Consider the following 18,739-nt stretch of genomic DNA (forward strand, 5'->3'; position numbering starts at 1 on the left):
AGACCAGAGCAACCATGATCTTTACCACGGTCAGAGAGAGTACACCACCTCAAATTTACCACACCTGCAAAGCTATTGCACAAGCTGGAGAACAGAATTATTGTAATTGATAAAATGATCATCAGTTTAACAGGCAAGTAAAGCGCCTCTGACATTGCAGTGTCTGTCTCCGTCCAATCTCTCACACTACAGAACAAACCAGAGTAAAGAGTCTTTGTTTTATTGTGATGTGATTTCCCTCAGGTGGAAATCCCCAACATCCAGAAACAAAGGAAACAATTAGCAAAACTGGTTCTGGACATGGATTCGGCACGCACAAGGTACGAGCTGCTCACTGACGCTGCCCGAGTCTGTGTGTGTGTGCGTTTCAAGGTGTCTCTGTGTGTGTGAAAATGGTGCGTGATTTTGCTGTGTGTCCAGACAGGAAGAAACTCAACTCCCTGTGAACGGATCTCGTTACAGCGTGTCATTGTTGGATTGCCCGTACTGTACAGTGAGGAGCTAGGCATGGCTACATTCTCCACCTCTACCATGGACAAGTGGGGAGGATAGAGATTGAGAGAGAGGAAGGCAGACAGACAGACGGACGAACAGACAGACGGACGGACGGACGGACGGACGGGCGGGCGGGCGGGCGGGCGGGCGGATGGACGGACAGGCAGGCAGGCAGACAGACAGACAGACAGACAGACAGACAGACAGACAGACAGACAGACAGACAGACGGACACAGAAGTCAACAAGTCCACACTTAGGACATAAGGATAGATAATTGGGACGCAGCGGGTGTCTATATGTTTGCATAGGATGTTAAACCCCCCGTTTCTCCCTCCATCCATCAGGTTCCACCAGTCCTCCAAATCGGGTATGTCCAGCAACGTGCAGCCAGGGGCCAAGGGCGAGCACCTCAGGGAAGAGATGGAAGAGGCAGCCAATCGAATGGAGATCTGTCGAGTCAGTCTACATCTCCTTTTTTCTCGCTCACGTCCTCTTTCTCACTTGCCTCAAGATGTTTTCTCTGAAATCTCTGTTTGTTTTCTGAAGTTAAGCTTTTGTATTTTTCCAGGATCAATTATCAGCAGACATGTACAATTTTGTGGCCAAAGAAATCGACTATGCAAGCTACTTTCAGGCAGTAAGTACTCTAATCTCTAATCACCCTCACCACTGTATGTCTTCATTGAAGTACAGCTTGAACATACACTAATCTCTCTCCCTCCCTCTCTCTCTCCCTCTCTCTCCCCCTCCCTCTCTCTCTCTCCCTCCCTCTCCATCTCTCTCTCTCTCTCTCTCTCTCTCTCTCCCTCTCCATCTCTCCTCTCTCTCTCCCTCTCTCTCTCTCTCTCTCTCCATCTCTCTCTCCTCTCTCCCTCTCCCGCTCTCTCTCCATCTCCCTCTCTCTCTCTCCCTCCCTCTCTCTCTCTCCCTCCCTCTCCATCTCTCTCTCTCTCTCTCTCTCTCTCCATCTCTCTCTCTCTCTCTCTCTCTCCATCTCTCTCTCTCTCTCTCTCTCCATCTCTCTCCTCTCTTCCTCTCCCTCCCTCTCTCGCTCTCTCTCCCTCTCCATCTCTCTCCATCTCTCTCTCTCTCCCTCCCTCTCTCTCTCCATCTCTCTCTCCCTCCCTCTCTCTCTCCCTCCCTCTCCCTCGCCATCTCTCTCTGTCTCTAGTTGATAGAGGTGCAGGCACAGTACCACAGGAAGTCGTTAGAGCTCCTCCAGAACATTCTTCCTCAGATTAAAGCCCACCAGGGTGAGTCTGTCTGCCCAGCGCCCACCCACCCAGCCCTCACTCATTATTACACACGTACAGTATTATACCATCTCTTTCCAACTTCAACCCTGCAGTAGGAGCATTGGTGCACATCTTTTAATATATTTATCAGGGTTTGGGTCAATTCCATTTCAATTCAGTCAGTTCTGAAGATTCTTTTTAAAATTATTTTTTATTTATGAAGTGAAGACGTTTCAATTCATGAATGGAATTTCTATTAACTCCCTGAATTGCTGTAGTTGAAATGGAACTGAACCCAACCCTGATATTCATAGCTACTGTATGCTATTAGTTTCCTTTTGACATATCCATCATTATAGGAACCAAGGGCGTATATCAAGTAAGTCAAAGTCAACAGTGGCTGCACAGAGGCTCTAGTGTATTTGAGGTAATGTCATGCCTTAGTAATAACCTGATGAACCTGCTGACTGTGTAACCTTGGTGCTGTGTGTGTGTGTGTGTCGGGGTTGACAGAGACCTGGGTGGAGAAGCCGTGCTATGGGAAACCCTTAGAGGAGCACCTAGCCCTCAGCGGACGGGACATTGCCTTTCCTATTGAAGCCTGTGTCACCATGCTGCTGGAGTGTGGCATGCAGGAAGAGGTCGGTGTGTATTCCACCCTATCGCTATGTTTTCCCGTTACCAAGTGCCAACGTACTGATTAGCCTAACATCCGGTGTTCCTGTCCCATTCCAGGGCCTGTTCAGAGTAGCGCCGTCTGCGTCCAAACTGAAGAAGCTCAAGGCGTCTCTCGACTGTGGGGTGATGGACGTTCAGGAGTATTCTGTAGACCCTCACGCCATCGCAGGTGAATTGGCAACCCAACCCCCCCCCCAACTCCCCTCTCCCTATCACTCTGCACCTGTTACCATGCCAACTGATATGGTCACGGAGATCGTCCGGAAACCTTCCCCTAGTCTGTTTGGGTTATCAAGGGCTCCCTGTCAACCTACGAACAACTTAGGTCTTATACATAGCCTTGTTATGATCCTGGCTGTGCCAGAATCTGAATATACGAGCATGTGAATAGAAACCTGAGTGAGCCTTGGAAAATAATTATCTCTGAATCCTCTTCCATGTTTATGTATAATGATTCCATGTTGAACAGGCTGATACGCAGAGCCTGCACCAAAAGGAAAGCTCATTTGCGACCCTCTCCTGAGGTTAGAGTAGTGTCAAGGTGGATTCACGTCACCCAGTCCAAACACATCAGAATCAAGTCAACACAGCTAATTAAAGATGCTCCCTGGAGGGATTCAAACTGCTCCGCGTTGAATGTGATTATCTAGTAGTGCAAATAGATACACACACAGGCGTGCCTGCACACATACAGTGGGGCAAAAAGTATTTAGTCAGCCACCAATTGTGCAAGTTCTCCCACTTAAAAAGATGAGAGAGGCCTGTAATTATCATCATAGGTACACTTCAACTATGACAGACAAAATGAGAAAAAAATTCCTGAAAATCACATTATAGGATTTTTAATGAATTTATTTGCAAATTATGGTGGAAAATAAGTATTTGGTCAATAACAAAAGTTTATCTCAATACTTTGTTATATACATTTGTTGGCAATGACAGAGGTCAAACGTTTTCTGTAAGTCTTCACAAGGTTTTCACACACTGTTGCTGGTATTTTGGCCCATTCCTTCATGCAGATCTCCTCTAGAGCAGTGATGTTTTGGGGCTGTTGCTGGGCAACACGGACTTTCAACTCCCTCCAAAGATTTTCTATGGGGTTGAGATCTGGAGACTGGCTAGGCCACTCCGGGACCTTGAAATGCTTCTTACCAAGCCACTCCTTCGTTGCCCGGGCGGTGTGTTTGGGATCATTGTCATGCTGAAAGACCCAGCCACGTTTCATCTTCAATGCCCTTGCTGATGGAAGGAGGTTTTCACTCAAAATCTCACGATACATGGCCTCATTCATTCTTTCCTTTACACGGATCAGTCGTCCTGGTGCCTTTGCAGAAAAAAAGCCCCAAAGCATGATGTTTCCACCCCCATGCTTCACAGTAGGTATGGTGTTCTTTGGATGCAACTCAGCATTCTTTGTCCTCCAAACACGACGAGTTGAGTTTTTACCAAAAAGTTATATTTTGGTTTCATCTGACCATATGACATTCTCCCAATCTTCTTCTGGATCATCCAAATGCTCTCTAGCAACTTCAGACAGGCCTGGACATGTACTGGCCTAAGCAGGGGGACACGTCTGGCACTGCAGGATTTGAGTCCCTGGCGGCGTAGTGTGTTACTGATGGTAGGCTTTGTTACTTTGGTCCCAGCTCTCTGCAGGTCATTCACTAGGTCCCCCCGTGTGGTTCTGGGATTTTTGCTTACCGTTCTTGTGATCATATTGACCCCACGGGGTGAGATCTTGCGTGGAGCCCCAGATCGAAGGAGATTATCAGTGGTCTTGTATGTCTTCCATTTCCCAATAATTGCTCCCACAGTTGATTTCTTCAAACCAAGCTGCTTACCTATTGCAGATTCAGTCTTCCCAGCCTGGTGCAGGTCTACAATTTTGTTTCTGGTGTCCTTTGACAGCTCTTTGGTCTTGGCCATAGTGGAGTTTGGAGTGTGACTGTTTGAGGTTGTGGACAGGTGTCTTTTATATTGATAACAAGTTCAAACAGGTGCCATTAATACAGGTAATGAGTGGAGGACAGAGGAGCCTCTTAAAGAAGAAGTTACAGGTCTGTGAGAGCCAGAAATCTTGCTTGTTTGTAGGTGACCAAATACTTATTTTCCACCATAATTTGCAAATAAATTCATTAAAAATCCTACAAAGTGATTTTCTGGATTTTTTTTATCTCATTTTATCTGTCATAGTTGAAGTGTACCTATGATGAAAATTACAGGCCTCTCTCATCTTTTTAAGTGGGAGTACTTGCACAATTGGTGGCTGACTAAATACTTTTTGCCCCACTGTATATACACACAGAAGAGTGGCACAGCTGTTGTGGTTTCCTCCGCACTGTCAAAATGCGAGGGATACTAAGACGTCCTGGTTCATCCATCCCATACAACACATCAGAAATAGTTACAGTAGAGACATACACACTCTCTGCTTCCCCCTATTTCTCCTTCTTCCTGTGTCTGGCAGTGTTTTATCTTTTGGCTCCGCTGTCTTTAGGCCTAAACAGTAACTGTATAATCCTTCTTACCTTCTTATTTTATCTCTCCCTCTCATTTTTAGCCCCCCCCCCCCAGTCCTCTCGCTTTATCCCTCTTTCTCTCACTCACCCTCCGCTTGTCTCATCCCGACAGGTGCTTTGAAATCCTACCTACGGGAACTCCCTGAGCCACTGATGACCTTTGAACTTTACGATGAATGGATTCAAGCTTCCAAGTCAGTATCTGATTAGAATGATGCCGGCAATAGTTGATGTTTATTCATTGTGTTGGATGCGTACGCCATGCTGGTCATTTTTTAAAATCACTTTAAAAGGATGAGATCATTGGAAATGGGGTTTCTCTTGTACACTGAGATGTTCTTTTGTGGTTCGTCTGGCAGCATTCAAGACCAAGACAAGAGACTCCAAGCCCTCCTCACAGCCTGCGAGAAACTACCCCTGGCCAACGGCAACAACTTCAAGTGAGCCGCCATCTCTGTTTCGCTCTTTCTCTCTCTTCTGTCCCGCATCCACTTTACTCTGGTCTTTCCTGGACTTGCCTGACCATTCAATTATTTCAGTTTCCTTCACCTTTCGCCGTTTTTATCCCTCACTGCTCTTTTCACATCAGCAGAGGCATTTAACCGAGGAATCATAGCTTTCAAGCAGCCAGTACTGAGTTAAAAAAAAAAAAAAAAAAATGATATCAAAAGGAGAAGTGGGATTGGGGGAGTGAAAGAAAGGTGAAATAGAATCAAAAGGCTGACAGACTGCAGTGCATGTCAGTGTCTTCATTAAATCTCACAAATAGGATTATCTTTAGCTTGTCTTCTTTTTGCGAAACACCTGTCAAAGCTGTCCTTATCATAGCCCAATTGAAAAGAGCTGCCCCGGGTTCTGTCTGAGCAACCTGTTCATTTTAGGATGAGCACGAAAACCCCAATCTCTGTGATTCAGAGATTTGTCATCCAATGCGGTATACAGTACCTGAATGACTAAGTATAGTTAGTTGAAAATATACATGTATAGTTAGTTCACTGTTTATTTGTTCTCTTTCAGGTATTTAGTCAAGTTCCTCGCCAAATTGGATGACTACCAGGACGAAAATAAAATGACCCCTGGGAATATTGCAATTGTCTTAGGCCCCAACCTGCTGTGGACAACACAGGAAGGGTAGGACTTAACCTCTCTCTACCACGAAATACCTTATAAAAGCAATGCCTGGTTATTGGTTGCGACTTAAAGAGAAAAATAGTCCTTAGTCATTTCCATGTATCTTTAACCTTCATATCTCTAGACTTTTATCGGCATTTTAACGGTCAATTCTCTAACATCATGAACATACAGAAAACTGTCAAAATGAAATAATGCTCATATCTCAAGGTTCAAGTGAGTCATTTCCAGTACAGAGTTATCCCTCTCCATCACACTAAACTATCTCCTTAATATCTCTGTCCTCTCTCTCCCTCCAGGAACATTACAGAGATGATGACCACTGTGTCCCTGCAGATCGTAGGCATCATTGAGCCCATCATCCAGCACGCTGACTGGTTCTTCCCTGGAGGTGAGGGAAACACAGTGTCTGTTCAGCCTCTATCAGGCACAACCACCTCGCTCATCCATTAGGGGTTAATGTCGTTGCTTAAATATCCTTGTATCAGCCTCTGTAAGGGAGCAAGTGGAGCCGAGCGTCTGCTCTCACAGACACTGTATGACAGTCGGTCACCGACCTTAGGAGACATTATTCACAATTTTAAGGGTCAGTTCTTGTAACAGGATACATGTGAATTGTCACAAACGTAATCGCCTCACCTATCTCTTTCCTCTCTCTCAGAGATTGAGTTTAATGTCACAGGAAACTATGGCAGCCCAGTCCACACCAATCACAACGCCAACTACAGCTCCATGCCATCTCCGGATATAGACCATTCAGACCGCAAGCACAATGATCAGAGCCGACGCCCACTCAGTGTGGCCACCGATAATATGATGCTGGAGTTCTATAAGAAGGATGGGTAAGAAGATCCAACTCTCGTTGCCCCGTATCTTACCCTATCTTACCATATCTTACCCTGTCTTACCCTCCACATCTCTCTAAAATCCTCTCTGTCTCTGTAGTCAACTACCTAACTGCTTGTCTTCCCTCCTTGTCCTCGCTGAAAAGTATTTTCTGGAACATGAACCATCCCACTGAGCACACACTGGTTGAATCAACTTGTGTCCACTACATTTCAATTAAATTACGTTGAACCAACGTGGAATAGACATTGAATTGACATCTGTGCCCAGTGGGATTGGGCATCAAATATTATTATTGATATTATTGGTTATTACAGCACAGTTCAGAATAAAGGATTTGCATGAGAAATGGGTAATGGCTTGGTTGACTAGCAACGTATTTTTGTGTTTTGTGAAGATGTATGGCATAGCAGATCTGGATTTAAATACTATTTAAGGTATTTCAATCATTTTCAAATGCATTTCAAGTAAGTATTTTGAGAAGTAGTTGAATATTTGGAAATGTATTTGAAAATGAACTTAGAAAGTAGTGCTATGTATTTGAAAATAGTCAAATACACAGAAAAGTTTTTTTTTTTTAAACAAACATTTAAATACGCCCTTGCATTTGAACCCAGGTCTGTTTGGTCCTAGGGATATTTGAAATGTATTTGGAAGCAAGTACTTGAAAATAATTTCAAATAATATTTATAGGATTTTTTTTTGAAAATATTGTTACGCTGGTATAAATGATTCGGGAGACAGGTGCAGGAATGCATAATAGTTTTTTTATTAAGCCCCAAATTATGCCGTGCCGTGTAAAGGCACAGGGGCGAAGACCAAACAAACATGTAAACAAAACACAGGGTAGAAACCCAAACAAAAGAGCAAGGAGTACCTTGTATAAATACACATACGCACAATGATTAACGCACACAACAAGACCCGTAATCATCTGCGCAATCCTCAAGGGAACGAAAGGTGTGCGTAATGAAAGTTCCCGGAGAGATTCGTGACAAATACTCTTAAATACTACAAGTAGAAGTAGTTGGTTCTGCCAAATTATTTGAAAATACTCAAATACACAGAAAATAAGTATTTCAAATACACATACTTAAATAAGCATGTATTTGAACTCATATCTGTGCCGTAGAAATGGCATAATGTCATATTTCTATGTGAATAGTTTTTCTTCATAAAATCATACAAGGCTGTATAACCTTTTTAAGTGAGCTAAGTAAAAAGTTTTGTCTGGGTATGAGAATGGCGGAGAGAATATCACGGAATTCTTCTTCATCTCAGGTGAGAGAGGGAGATAACTAGTGAGTGAGAGATGTGCACTGTAAGAGAGAGGCAGTCAGACAGCAGGGAGCTCAGAGAAAGAGGTTGGTCCGTGGTGATGAGTGGTGCTGTAAGCAGTTCTTGTGCTCTGTGGAGGATTAGTTTCAAGTCAATCATGTTCTCACTCTCTCTCTTCAAATGACCTCTCTGTCTTATCGGTCTCTGTCAACAGAGAAGACCGTCTGAGCCCCTCAGCTCTGGGACCACACAATAATCCCAGCTAATTAAACATGTCCAGGACTGCATAGGGACCAATCAATAGAGCTCTGCTCTCATTAGAAACACCCACCCCTTCAGATAGAGCAGGATCAGGTCAAGGAGCATTCTGCTCCTTAGTACAAGCTGAGACCAATGAGGAAGTAGCATTCCCAGCTTTGATTCCTTTTCTTTTGTGTCCATATTCAAGGCAGGTTGATACCTCTGTTATGGTCTTCATTCATTCGGGGCCTTTCTCCAAAGCACGATGGGTGATGTGTCATGCCATGTCCTTGACCGTGTCTTTGTGATTGCGATTGTCATTGATTGAAAAAATATCTGAATACTATGTAGCCTTTAACTATCCATAGTTGTACTTGCTCTTTTTTTATAGTAAACGAGTACATTAACCACTGCTGCAAGTTACTTCCTATATTTTGGTGTTATTTTGGGGTATTTTTATGTCCGTGGGGAAATGTTGCCCTAATTAGCTCTAAACTAAGTGATAATTGGCTCACCGGTAGGACATGCTTGGAGCTCTTTTGGGAAGGACCATCTTCACCCCTCAAATCCCTCTCCTCATTACTCTCAGCATGACTTCCATCCCCCACAACACTCTGCAATCCAAACCTGAAGGCTCGACCTGCTGCTTCTCCATCTTGGATCCAACCCCTTACCGACTGCTCCCGCAGTTGCTTTGATTTAGTGTTGCTGTAAATCAGTTAATGGAGTTTCTCATGATCCTTACCCTTTATTGTGATGTTTTTGTCCTACCAAGCAGCGTTAGGAAAATTCAAAGGTACTGTACTTACTCTTCCTCCTGCCTGTAACTCTCTGTTCACCCTTGTCTGAACTGCCTGTGGAGAGAATGCCTCTCTCTGTCATCATTTGTCTGACAGTATTCCAGTCACAATTATTCTCTCGTCCGGACACACTTCTAATCGTATAGTTCAATGCTCCTTACAGAGTGCTGCTGACAGACAGCGCTGCCAAATAAGTTCCCGTGTGAACAATGTTCTCACACTGTGTGTGGTTTGTTGACTTCAAATGCATTTTTTTGCGATGTCTGGTGTCAGATGTACTCCTCTGATTGCTTGACAAGTACAAACGACAATAACAGGTGCAAACAGTTGTTTGTCACACAGAGACCAACCATACATGCACCCTCACTGTGACACATTATTACAAAGGTTTCCTTTCCCTAGTGTTTCTACTTCATACAGTACAGTAAAGACTGTGCTGACAATTGTGAGGACTACAGGATAAGGCTCCCTGAGCTGACCTCTGACCCCTGACCACTGTCTTTGATTGGCTGTGCGTCTCTGTCCCACTGCAGCATGGGGGTCAGGGTGATGGACACTTCTTGGGTGTCGCGCAGGGGCTCGTCGTCAGCGCGTAAAAGCTCCTCCACGCCCCTAGGTGTACAGCCCCCCCTCCCGCCCTCAGACGCTCTCATACCTGAGCAGGGGGAGATCTCTGCGTCCCCCTCCCCAACCCTTCCTCCCACTAACAGTGACCGTGCCAGGTAAGGCTGTCCATTTCCCACACTCCTCGCGTCCTGAAACTGACCCCGACACGGCGTTGTTGTACTTTTTCAGTCTTTTGACGTCTTCTAATTCTCTTTCCCACGCATCATCTTCATCTTTCTGTGAACCGAAGCCCCTCACATCTGTTGCATGTGTTCTCAAACTTGGTTTGACCTCGTGACCTCGTGTGATGTTGTTTTGGTTGTTGTTGTTGTCTTTTAGTCTGATCTTCAGAGTTTCTAGAACCCTTCTTTTTGTGCTTGGTTTTGTTTCATATCCAGGTTGTACCAGAGAGTTTTTTTTTTAATCCATTACCCATAAAATTGTGAAAATGCGTACCTCATCTCAAAAGTAGCTTGCCAATGCAGCATGTACATGTTTTTCATTTCCATCCATCAGAACGGGTTTCATTAACACTGCTCATGTAAGATTGCAAATAGAGTTCTTACTTGTATTTGTCAAACAGTTTACTAGTTTCAAAACTTGAATGCTGGCCTGAATGAAGGTTTTTCATTTGCTCTTTTCTTTTACATTTTTCACTTGCATTCTCCTTAGACCTCTCCCCTCCCCTTCTTAATGCGACTCTGTTCAACTTTGGTTGACTAATACCTTCCCAGATACAAAAACCCGCACTTGTTCTCCTTCACACTACATGAACTGCAGTGGCTCACAAATATGACAGAATGGCCCACTGGACTTGTTCACATATTCTTTTTCATACAACACTTTTCATTCCACTACAAGAGCGTGACAATATTGGCCTCTCCCTGACTTAGAACAATTCAATTCCCTGTGAAATCATAAAAATTTGTATCATTGCAGCTCCGATGACGCGTTGGACTCCTGTTATGCCTACCCTTCCCCGGAAGAGGAGAGGCCCCCTCCCCCTTACCCCTCTTCCTCCTCTTGCTACCCGCCTCTTCACCATTTCTACCCCCGAGCACCGCAGTGTGCGCGCCCTGTCGCCCCCGGTCCAGAGTCCGTGCCCCCTGGGCCGTCACCCCCACCTCCCCCGCTGGTCTTGCTACAGCCCTCCCCACTGCCCCCTTCTTCGTGTCCCTCTCCCTCCCCCAGCAGCTTGATATAAACTCTAACCCCAAGCCCTGCTCCCTGCACCTCCCCAAACAGAGCTCCCTGGCCGAAGCTCCGCATGCGCCCCCACCGTTAGAAACCAACGTCTCCCCTCTCTACATCAAAACCCCCCTCGTGCTAACCCGACACGACCCGTCCCTCGGTCCCCACACCTCTAACCTCCCCCTGTCCGCACCTCCTCCGTGGGCCGCCTGTGCCTGTAGCCGAGAGAGAGGAGCCAAGCTGACTAGGTAAATACTACGTCACATCGCCCTGCCCAGATGGACACAAACTCAGTCTCCGTAACACACACAGGCCTGAGTGGCTCATAATGGCAAAATGAGAGAGGGACATTAGGAAACAAAGGGGAGAGTGAGAGAGGGGGAGCTCCCTCCAAGTGCCAACATCCTGTTTTATACATTTGGTTCATTTTCTCGTTTTTGTCCTCAATTTCATGTTTCAAAGGGATATTCCTCCCATCATGGAACTTTTCTATTGGATCATTCTAGTAACAAACTCTCCTTATTTTATGGAATCCATAAATTTCCATGTTGCCAGGAAATTCTGGAGGATGTTGCCAAGCAACAAAGAATATTGAAAACTCTCAGAGATAGCAGAACATAGTGGCAGTTAATTTTAAAGGGCCCAGTTGGCCTTGGATGGTAGGTAGTTGACTAGTTATGTTTCTGAATATGAATTGGACAAAGAGTGACTAAGTGAAAAATATGGATGGGCTGGCATGATTCCTATCCGATCATTGGCCTTCATCGGAATGGGGTCTTTTACATCAACAGCTGTTAGGGATGCCTCATTTGCATAGCTCCACCCTAACTTCAAATCTCTCCAGTCCCGATCACCCATCCTCATCTGCTGTCAGTGGGTGGGGGGATTTGGAGCTGGGAGAGCTGTCACTCACATCCTATTATGAACTGGTTAGGTTTTGACCTTCAAGCTCTCTACCCATTGGCATTCTGTCTGCATAGTGCCATAAAAGGCAAGAAAAAAAATCCATTAAACCTACTGGCTTGGGCTTGGATTTTTTGGGGGGGCTTTAGCTACACTGCCATATAGCTAGTAGTACATTTGCAGTAGTGAAAGTTGTCAGTGGTCACTCAGATTATCTGACATTGAACGACAGGGATTTTCATTTCTACATGTGGGAGATTGAGGCCATCTACCCTCAAACTGACAGGTAGTGAACACAAACACACACACACACACACACGACCTGAAGAAGATGTTATGAAGATTACATATTGTTGTTCATATCCCTTTGTCTTCCCCAGTACTCTGAAGAACAATGAGCTGTCTCCAGTGATTGGACAGAAGGGCTTCCAGGGAACGGCACTCTCTGGTGGGCTGTCACAGCACTCTTCTGACCATAGCCCTCACACCCTGAGAAGAGGTACTGATGGAAGTAGTGTGTGTGTGTGTGTGTGTGTGTGTGTGTGTGTGTGTGTGTGAGTGAGACCATGCTGTGCACAAAGCAGACAGATTGTTTTGTCTTGGCTTGTCACCTCTCAATTAAAATCTGTGTTGCTGCTCTCTCCACAGCTAAGAAGCTGGCCCCCATCCCACCTAAACCCTACTCTCAGTCTGGGGAATGTCGGACCAGTCTACAGGTCAGCCGTCTCCAGTCAGCCTGTCCCCCACCCCTCCTAGTACCCCCTCCCTGTACGGCTTCAGCTACCCCCAGGGCTACGCCACCATCGGCTCCCCGGGACAGGCCCAGACCGCCACCCCCTCTCTCTCCTCCCCTCCCTCGCTAGCCGGCACCCTCACCAAGGCTAGGCCCACTCCCAAGCCTCCTCGGCAGAGGCCCAGCCTACCCCCGCCGCAGCCCCCCAGCACCCCTGGCTCCAGCCCCCAACCTCTTGAGCACGGTGGCGGCCTTCTGGATGGATTGTCTCCTGGAGAGAGCATGTCCACAGGTAAACGCTTCAATGGAGTTTCAACACACTAGGAGCCCGCCCATACACTCTTCTCTGGTATAGGTGGAATATCTCACTCTCCAGTGTGCCTGCCAGAGTATTAATATGGTTTCTGCAAATGGAATTATTTTGTGTAGATTGTTAAACTGATAATACTTTTAACCCTTTCATCTGTGTTAAACTGTGGGGAACTCACGCAAAAAAAAGGTAAGAAGGTAAAAAACATTTTAATCTCTTATCTTGTTCTTCCATTTTATAAATATTTTTTTTCGACTCCTATTATTGTGTGCCTACAGCGGTATGAGGCGAGTGGTTCAATATGGGCTAAATGTGAGAGGGCCTTTTAGGGTAAGCAGGAGTTCCAGTACTGTACTAAAGCCTCACCCTCCCATCCCTCCAAACAACCAACCGTCCGCCATTCTGGCTCACTGTGGAGCTGCATGGCTCCAGCTTTCTGTATATCAGAGGAGGCTGATGGGAGGAGCTATAGGTGTATAGGCTCATTGTATTGGCTGGAATGGAACCAATGGAACAGAGTCCAGCATATTGTTTCCATGTGTTTGATGTGTTTGGTGCCATTCCATTGATTCCATTCCAGCCATTACAATGAGCCTGTCCTCCTATAGCTCCTCCCACCAGCCTCCTCTGCTGTGTATATATACCTGTATACATGACTTCTCATATGTATAGAGCTATATATCTCTGCTGTGTTCAGTCCACCACTAACCCATTTTGTTGGCCTTTGCATGGTGGCTGAGACTGGCGCGATGCATGGCTTGTGGATGTGTCTGAAAGACCGTCTACTGACTCCACTTCACACAGAAGATTGGCGTAATTTTGCTATCCCAAGAAGCTTTCTTTACTGTTTTCTCCCTGAAACCATGCCACATCCCACCTCTGTCCTGTCCGGGGCCAGCTGCCCCTTTGCTCACACACTGCACAGTACCCCCCCCCCTCCCACCTTATGCCACACCCACTGCTGTTCTAGAATTATTCCACTTTCTGTTTCCCAGTTACTGGTTGTTATCCATTTCAGTGTTACACTATGGATGTCATCATTCTCACATGACTGTGAGTTCAAAGACAAAGTAATGACAAGGATAAATGTTTGTGGTGACTGCACTGGATACTGTTGGGGAATTGTCTCTTCGCATGCAATTTTCAGCATTTTACAAACCTACCCGAACCACTATGTCTGCTAGAAAAGCTGGAGTTACATTACTTACTGACCTGCCTCTTATCTGTCAGTAATTCTCTAGAAACACGGATCGTTTTTGAGGATGTGTGTGTAAAACAATAGCTTGGGCCTATGCTGACCTCTCTGCTGTGTATAACACACCATTCAACATTGACTTGTCTAGAACGGCCTTTTCTAAGCAACCACTAACAGTTATTATCTCTGTCTCTCTCTTATTTTCTTCTCTCTTGTCTCTTCTCATCTCGTGTCGATCTTTGGCTGGCCAGACTCTTTCTGCAACCTGGATATCCCCATCATTAACGTAGAACTGGATGGCATCTTTGATGAGCCCAAGATGGCCCCCTACAGGAACTCAGTGGCGGTGGTCTGGCCAACCCCTAAGGCCGAGTCAGAGGAAGAGTCTGAGAGCACGATACTATGACATCACAAGTTTCCAAGCCCAGCCCTTACTATTCCAACCCGTCTCCAGGACCCGTTCTCTGACCTTTGACCCAATGGGGACTCACTCCAGACCTCACCTCCACCCATAGAGACCAAGTACCACGCTCAGCCCTGTAAATCAAAGTCCTTCTCCAAAAAATGTAATAGACATGAATACAGAAAATACCTATATCCACATCCAGAGGGTTTCCGACTGAGACAATGGGGGGTGAAACTTTTGATTCAGAGAAAGGGACCGAATGCTAGGTTTTTATGTTGACTAGATTCCATTGATTCTATCTGGGGTGCATTCATTTTTAAGGATTTATTTAAAACAATTTTGTTTATACATCTTTTATTTTTGCCTTATTTGAGTCATTTGCAATATTGCCTTTAACTTACAAGACATGAAAACAAGTGGCTTGGTGCAATGGGTTCTCCTCTTGTGAGTGCAGTAGGAAAGGAAGGGGACAGGACATCTCTGATTTCCTCTCCCTGTCACCAAGGCTATAGCATTCCTTTTGACGCCTAAACCCATTCTTGTACTCTTGAGTTCACTGGCATTCTGGCAACCCCTTGTTCCGTCCTGGCTGAACGTGTGTGTGTGTGTTTGTGAATTGTGTGATGTGTTTGGAAATGTGCTGCATCATTGAGTGGCGAGTTCTGCCATAGTCTGTGAGTGAAAATATAATGGTACTGCAAGACCAGTTTGAGCTTGAATTCGCAATCACATTCTTCAAAGGGGGGTTAAAGATTACATTTGGCTGTTTAAAACTATTTAAAATTACGGTTTATACTGTACATTTCAGAGTATATGATATTAATAGAGATACAGGAGTTATTATATGAGTCATATAATATAAGAATTCAACCATAGAGATACAGATATTCTACTGTATATAGAACTATAAATACAGTATACAGATATTATATAGTCTAGCATGTACCTGACTGTACATTATCATAGGAGAGGCTTGGAGCTCAGTGGGAGAAATCTGCATGTCTATGTTGTAGTAGAGGGAATAGAGCATAGACACAGAATAAACAGAATACTTATAAATGGATTGCTGAATAGTGAGTACGAGTGGACTTTACAGATGTAGGATCTTAATTTGATCACCCTGTTGCAGGAGAACTTTTCTTTAATGTAGGAATGTCTTTAACTTGAAGTGTATTTGAGGTATTAAAAGGCTTCTGAAGTTTGTCATTTCCACTTTGAAATTTCAGACTTGATTTTCCCTTGGATCAACCCCTACAAAAACATCCATTAGTTATAATCCACATAATAATTGACATTTCCTGTTGCTGCAGGATATTTTTCCTGCTGTAGCAAGCTGGCTCAAATTAACACCCTTTGTCTGTATACCTCTGTCTCTGTGGTCTCTGTAACTCTGTTAATGAGCGCCCTGAGACTTCTCTGGCAAGAGCCTGTCACTGGGGAGCCGGCTCAGCTGTTTGAAAGCAAATATTGGAAACTCTTCTGAGAGTGAGTGTGTATATGGGTGCAGTTCTGTGCCTGTGTGTGTGGGTGTAATCCGGAATATAGGTACATTTCTTCTGGTGCTAGAATATATGTTTATATTCTATCATGCAGCGAATGAGAATAGGCTCTCATTGAAATTATACAGAGGTTTCTGTTTCAGTCCCCCCAACACAATAAAAAAACAATACTTTCACAATGAGGAATGTGAAGTATTTCTTATTGTGATGAAAGTATTTACTGTATACCGATGATTACGGTGCATAGGAGTTGGATTGACATCCACAGCACAAAAGACCAATGGTCCAATCGGTTTATCCGGTGTTGGGGTTCAAAGGTGAGGCGCCCGCCCATGACCTATACAGACCTATGACTTTTTCTCCTTAGAAATGTTCCATCCATAACACTGATTATTGCCTGGAAGCCACAACAAACGCTGCCCTGTCATGCACTTATGTTCAAGTGCTATATATTTTATCCATCACAACACTATTGTAAATACTGACGCCTCTGTATATGTGCGTGTATATAAAACAGGGGGAGAGGATAAAATATATATTAAGATAAGAAAAATATAAATATTGACTGAAAGTATTTATGTATTGACATGTCTGTGTTGTTCTGGTCCTGACCACAACATTGCCAGATTCACACTTAACGAAATGCAGTAAAGCTTTGCACGGTTATCAGCCGCAAGCTTTAAATAATACCATATAACGCGGACATAGATTAAAGGTTAAATCTATTTTCTAGGATTGTTAGTGCAAAGTCATCAGCCGGGAGCTTAATAATACAGTATGTCTGAATGGAAAGTGCTGCGTCACTGTGTGTTTCCACTAGTCGACAGCCTGACCAGTAGAGCTATTGTGAGGGAGGTATTTGTGATTGTCAATAGGTAAGTTAGAAGGGGACCTCCATCCCTCGAGGCAAAAAACGGCGTCGACCTAGTTATTCCAACCTTAAAGTACAGAGTATATTCCCCGGTGTAGAAGACAAATATCCTCCCCTGAAAGCAATATAGTTCAACGCAATGCTGAGTAGACAATTCCAGAAGAAAAATGTTGAAGTTCAAAATGATAAAAGAAAGTGCAATTACAGTATTTGTGAACACAGAAACAGAGAAACCTCAAAGATGAAGGGGGTCCCACTCTCTTTAAAATGATTTGAAGTTTTTTACAGTTTATATTGATGTTTTATTGCTTTTGTCTTTTGTATCATTACTTGCAACAAATGCCAACCATGGCATATGATTTTGAGGATTCAAAAAATTATAAAATAGACAAAATTGCATTAACATTTTTGAAGGCTGTTCTTACAATTTGGATGTTGAAGTGAATGTTCAGTTATGTGTCTATCTGGACTTCTGTCTGTGGTGATAATGTGCTGTTCTGTTGCTGTTCTGTAAAAGGGGTTGTCTTCTTTTTATGAAGTGATGGTTTGTACATATTTATTGAACACACAACTTTATTAAAAGCAGAAATCCTGTGTACCAAGGGCAGTTGTTGGTAAGAGAGATTCCTCAAACTATTTCCACTGTTACAGTTTTTCTAAGCATGTCTGTTGAGTTACTGTAAGAGAAAAGGCCTTTTTTAAATGAATAGGTGGAATGTACTGGTGACTACTTGGACTGTTTGCCTCAGGTTGTTTTTAGGGGGATTTCTCTGTGTTGTGGATGTAGTTTTAACAGGATGGACAGATCTGTGGTAGTGATGTGAATAGGCTTGGGGGTTATGACTAGACATTGTCCCACATGTGAAAATCAGCAGCATGCTTTGTCATCATGCTTGTGAAATTTGTCTTACCTTTGGTCCTATTTACCTGTGCTTGTCATATTTATTTTTATATGTGAAAAGAAAAAGGGCCTTGCAATGCAGGTAGAATTATTCAGTTCTGCCCTATCAGTTTATCAGTCCACAGTTCCTGTTTTGCATTTTTGTTGAGCTCCAACTTTTCATCCAGTCAATCAACTATTCACCAAGCAGAGTCACATAAATATATGAAGTACTGTACATCTAGAAGCATGGCTTAATAATTGCCAAACTTAATGACTTAATACAACTCGGAGACAATATAGCATCTAACTTCTAGCTTTTTTTGCCTAATGAGTCAGGAACAGAATGACAGTGAAACTGAATGGATGACTGGCAGTGTATTTCTTTTTGTCTGCAAACATTGAGTTATTCTCTGAGGATAGCCTTATATAGGCATAAATCAATCCCCTTATCCATCAGATGAAAAAACCCTCCTGCTTCATATTAGGCAAAACAAAGACCTTTTTTGGTTGGCTAATCAGCCAAGCCTGAATAAATGTGGGATAAAACACACCTGGTTTGCCTCTGAACATTTGTAAGTTATGACACTGTGGTGCATGCAGCTATTGTTTGGTAAGAAAGTACCTTTTAATGAATCTTCATGCATAGTTTATGTTCAAGTAATAAATTAACACAAGGGGGTCCAAATAAAATGGAAGATTGATGCTCCAGAGACATTGCTTTTAGATATAAAGGCTCTACAGTACTATGTCAAACTGCAGTGACATTGGGGACACTAAAATAAAGAGAGGGGACATACTCCCTCCCAGTCACAGAGTGGAACAACTACTGTGGACATGTCCTGTAAGATCAAAAACAATGCTCATCAGAATGTTGAAACTATTAAAAAATGTTTTTTTTTTAAATGTGTATTTAATCAT

General features: G+C 44.0%; 1 protein-coding gene across 1 annotated transcript in view; it reads left to right on the plus strand.

Moving 5' to 3' along the window:
• The window catches only part of LOC115106486 (rho GTPase-activating protein 44-like), a 77,366-nt gene extending 58,642 nt beyond the window's left edge, over positions 1-18,724 (plus strand). Inside the window, 19 exon segments of the mRNA XM_065007950.1 lie at positions 244-320; positions 842-953; positions 1,066-1,134; positions 1,669-1,750; positions 2,246-2,373; positions 2,468-2,579; positions 5,042-5,123; positions 5,289-5,369; positions 5,947-6,060; positions 6,360-6,451; positions 6,722-6,902; positions 9,200-9,220; positions 9,758-9,946; positions 10,770-11,011; positions 11,014-11,269; positions 12,305-12,423; positions 12,573-12,614; positions 12,617-12,949; positions 14,414-18,724. Of these exon segments, the coding sequence (XP_064864022.1) occupies positions 244-320; positions 842-953; positions 1,066-1,134; positions 1,669-1,750; positions 2,246-2,373; positions 2,468-2,579; positions 5,042-5,123; positions 5,289-5,369; positions 5,947-6,060; positions 6,360-6,451; positions 6,722-6,902; positions 9,200-9,220; positions 9,758-9,946; positions 10,770-11,011; positions 11,014-11,269; positions 12,305-12,423; positions 12,573-12,614; positions 12,617-12,949; positions 14,414-14,568 (2,487 nt within the window). The 3' untranslated portion in view covers positions 14,569-18,724.
• The last annotated feature ends 15 nt before the right edge of the window (positions 18,725-18,739 follow it).

This window comes from Oncorhynchus nerka, linkage group LG23, assembly GCF_034236695.1.
Source record: "Oncorhynchus nerka isolate Pitt River linkage group LG23, Oner_Uvic_2.0, whole genome shotgun sequence".
Taxonomy (NCBI): domain Eukaryota; kingdom Metazoa; phylum Chordata; class Actinopteri; order Salmoniformes; family Salmonidae; genus Oncorhynchus; species Oncorhynchus nerka.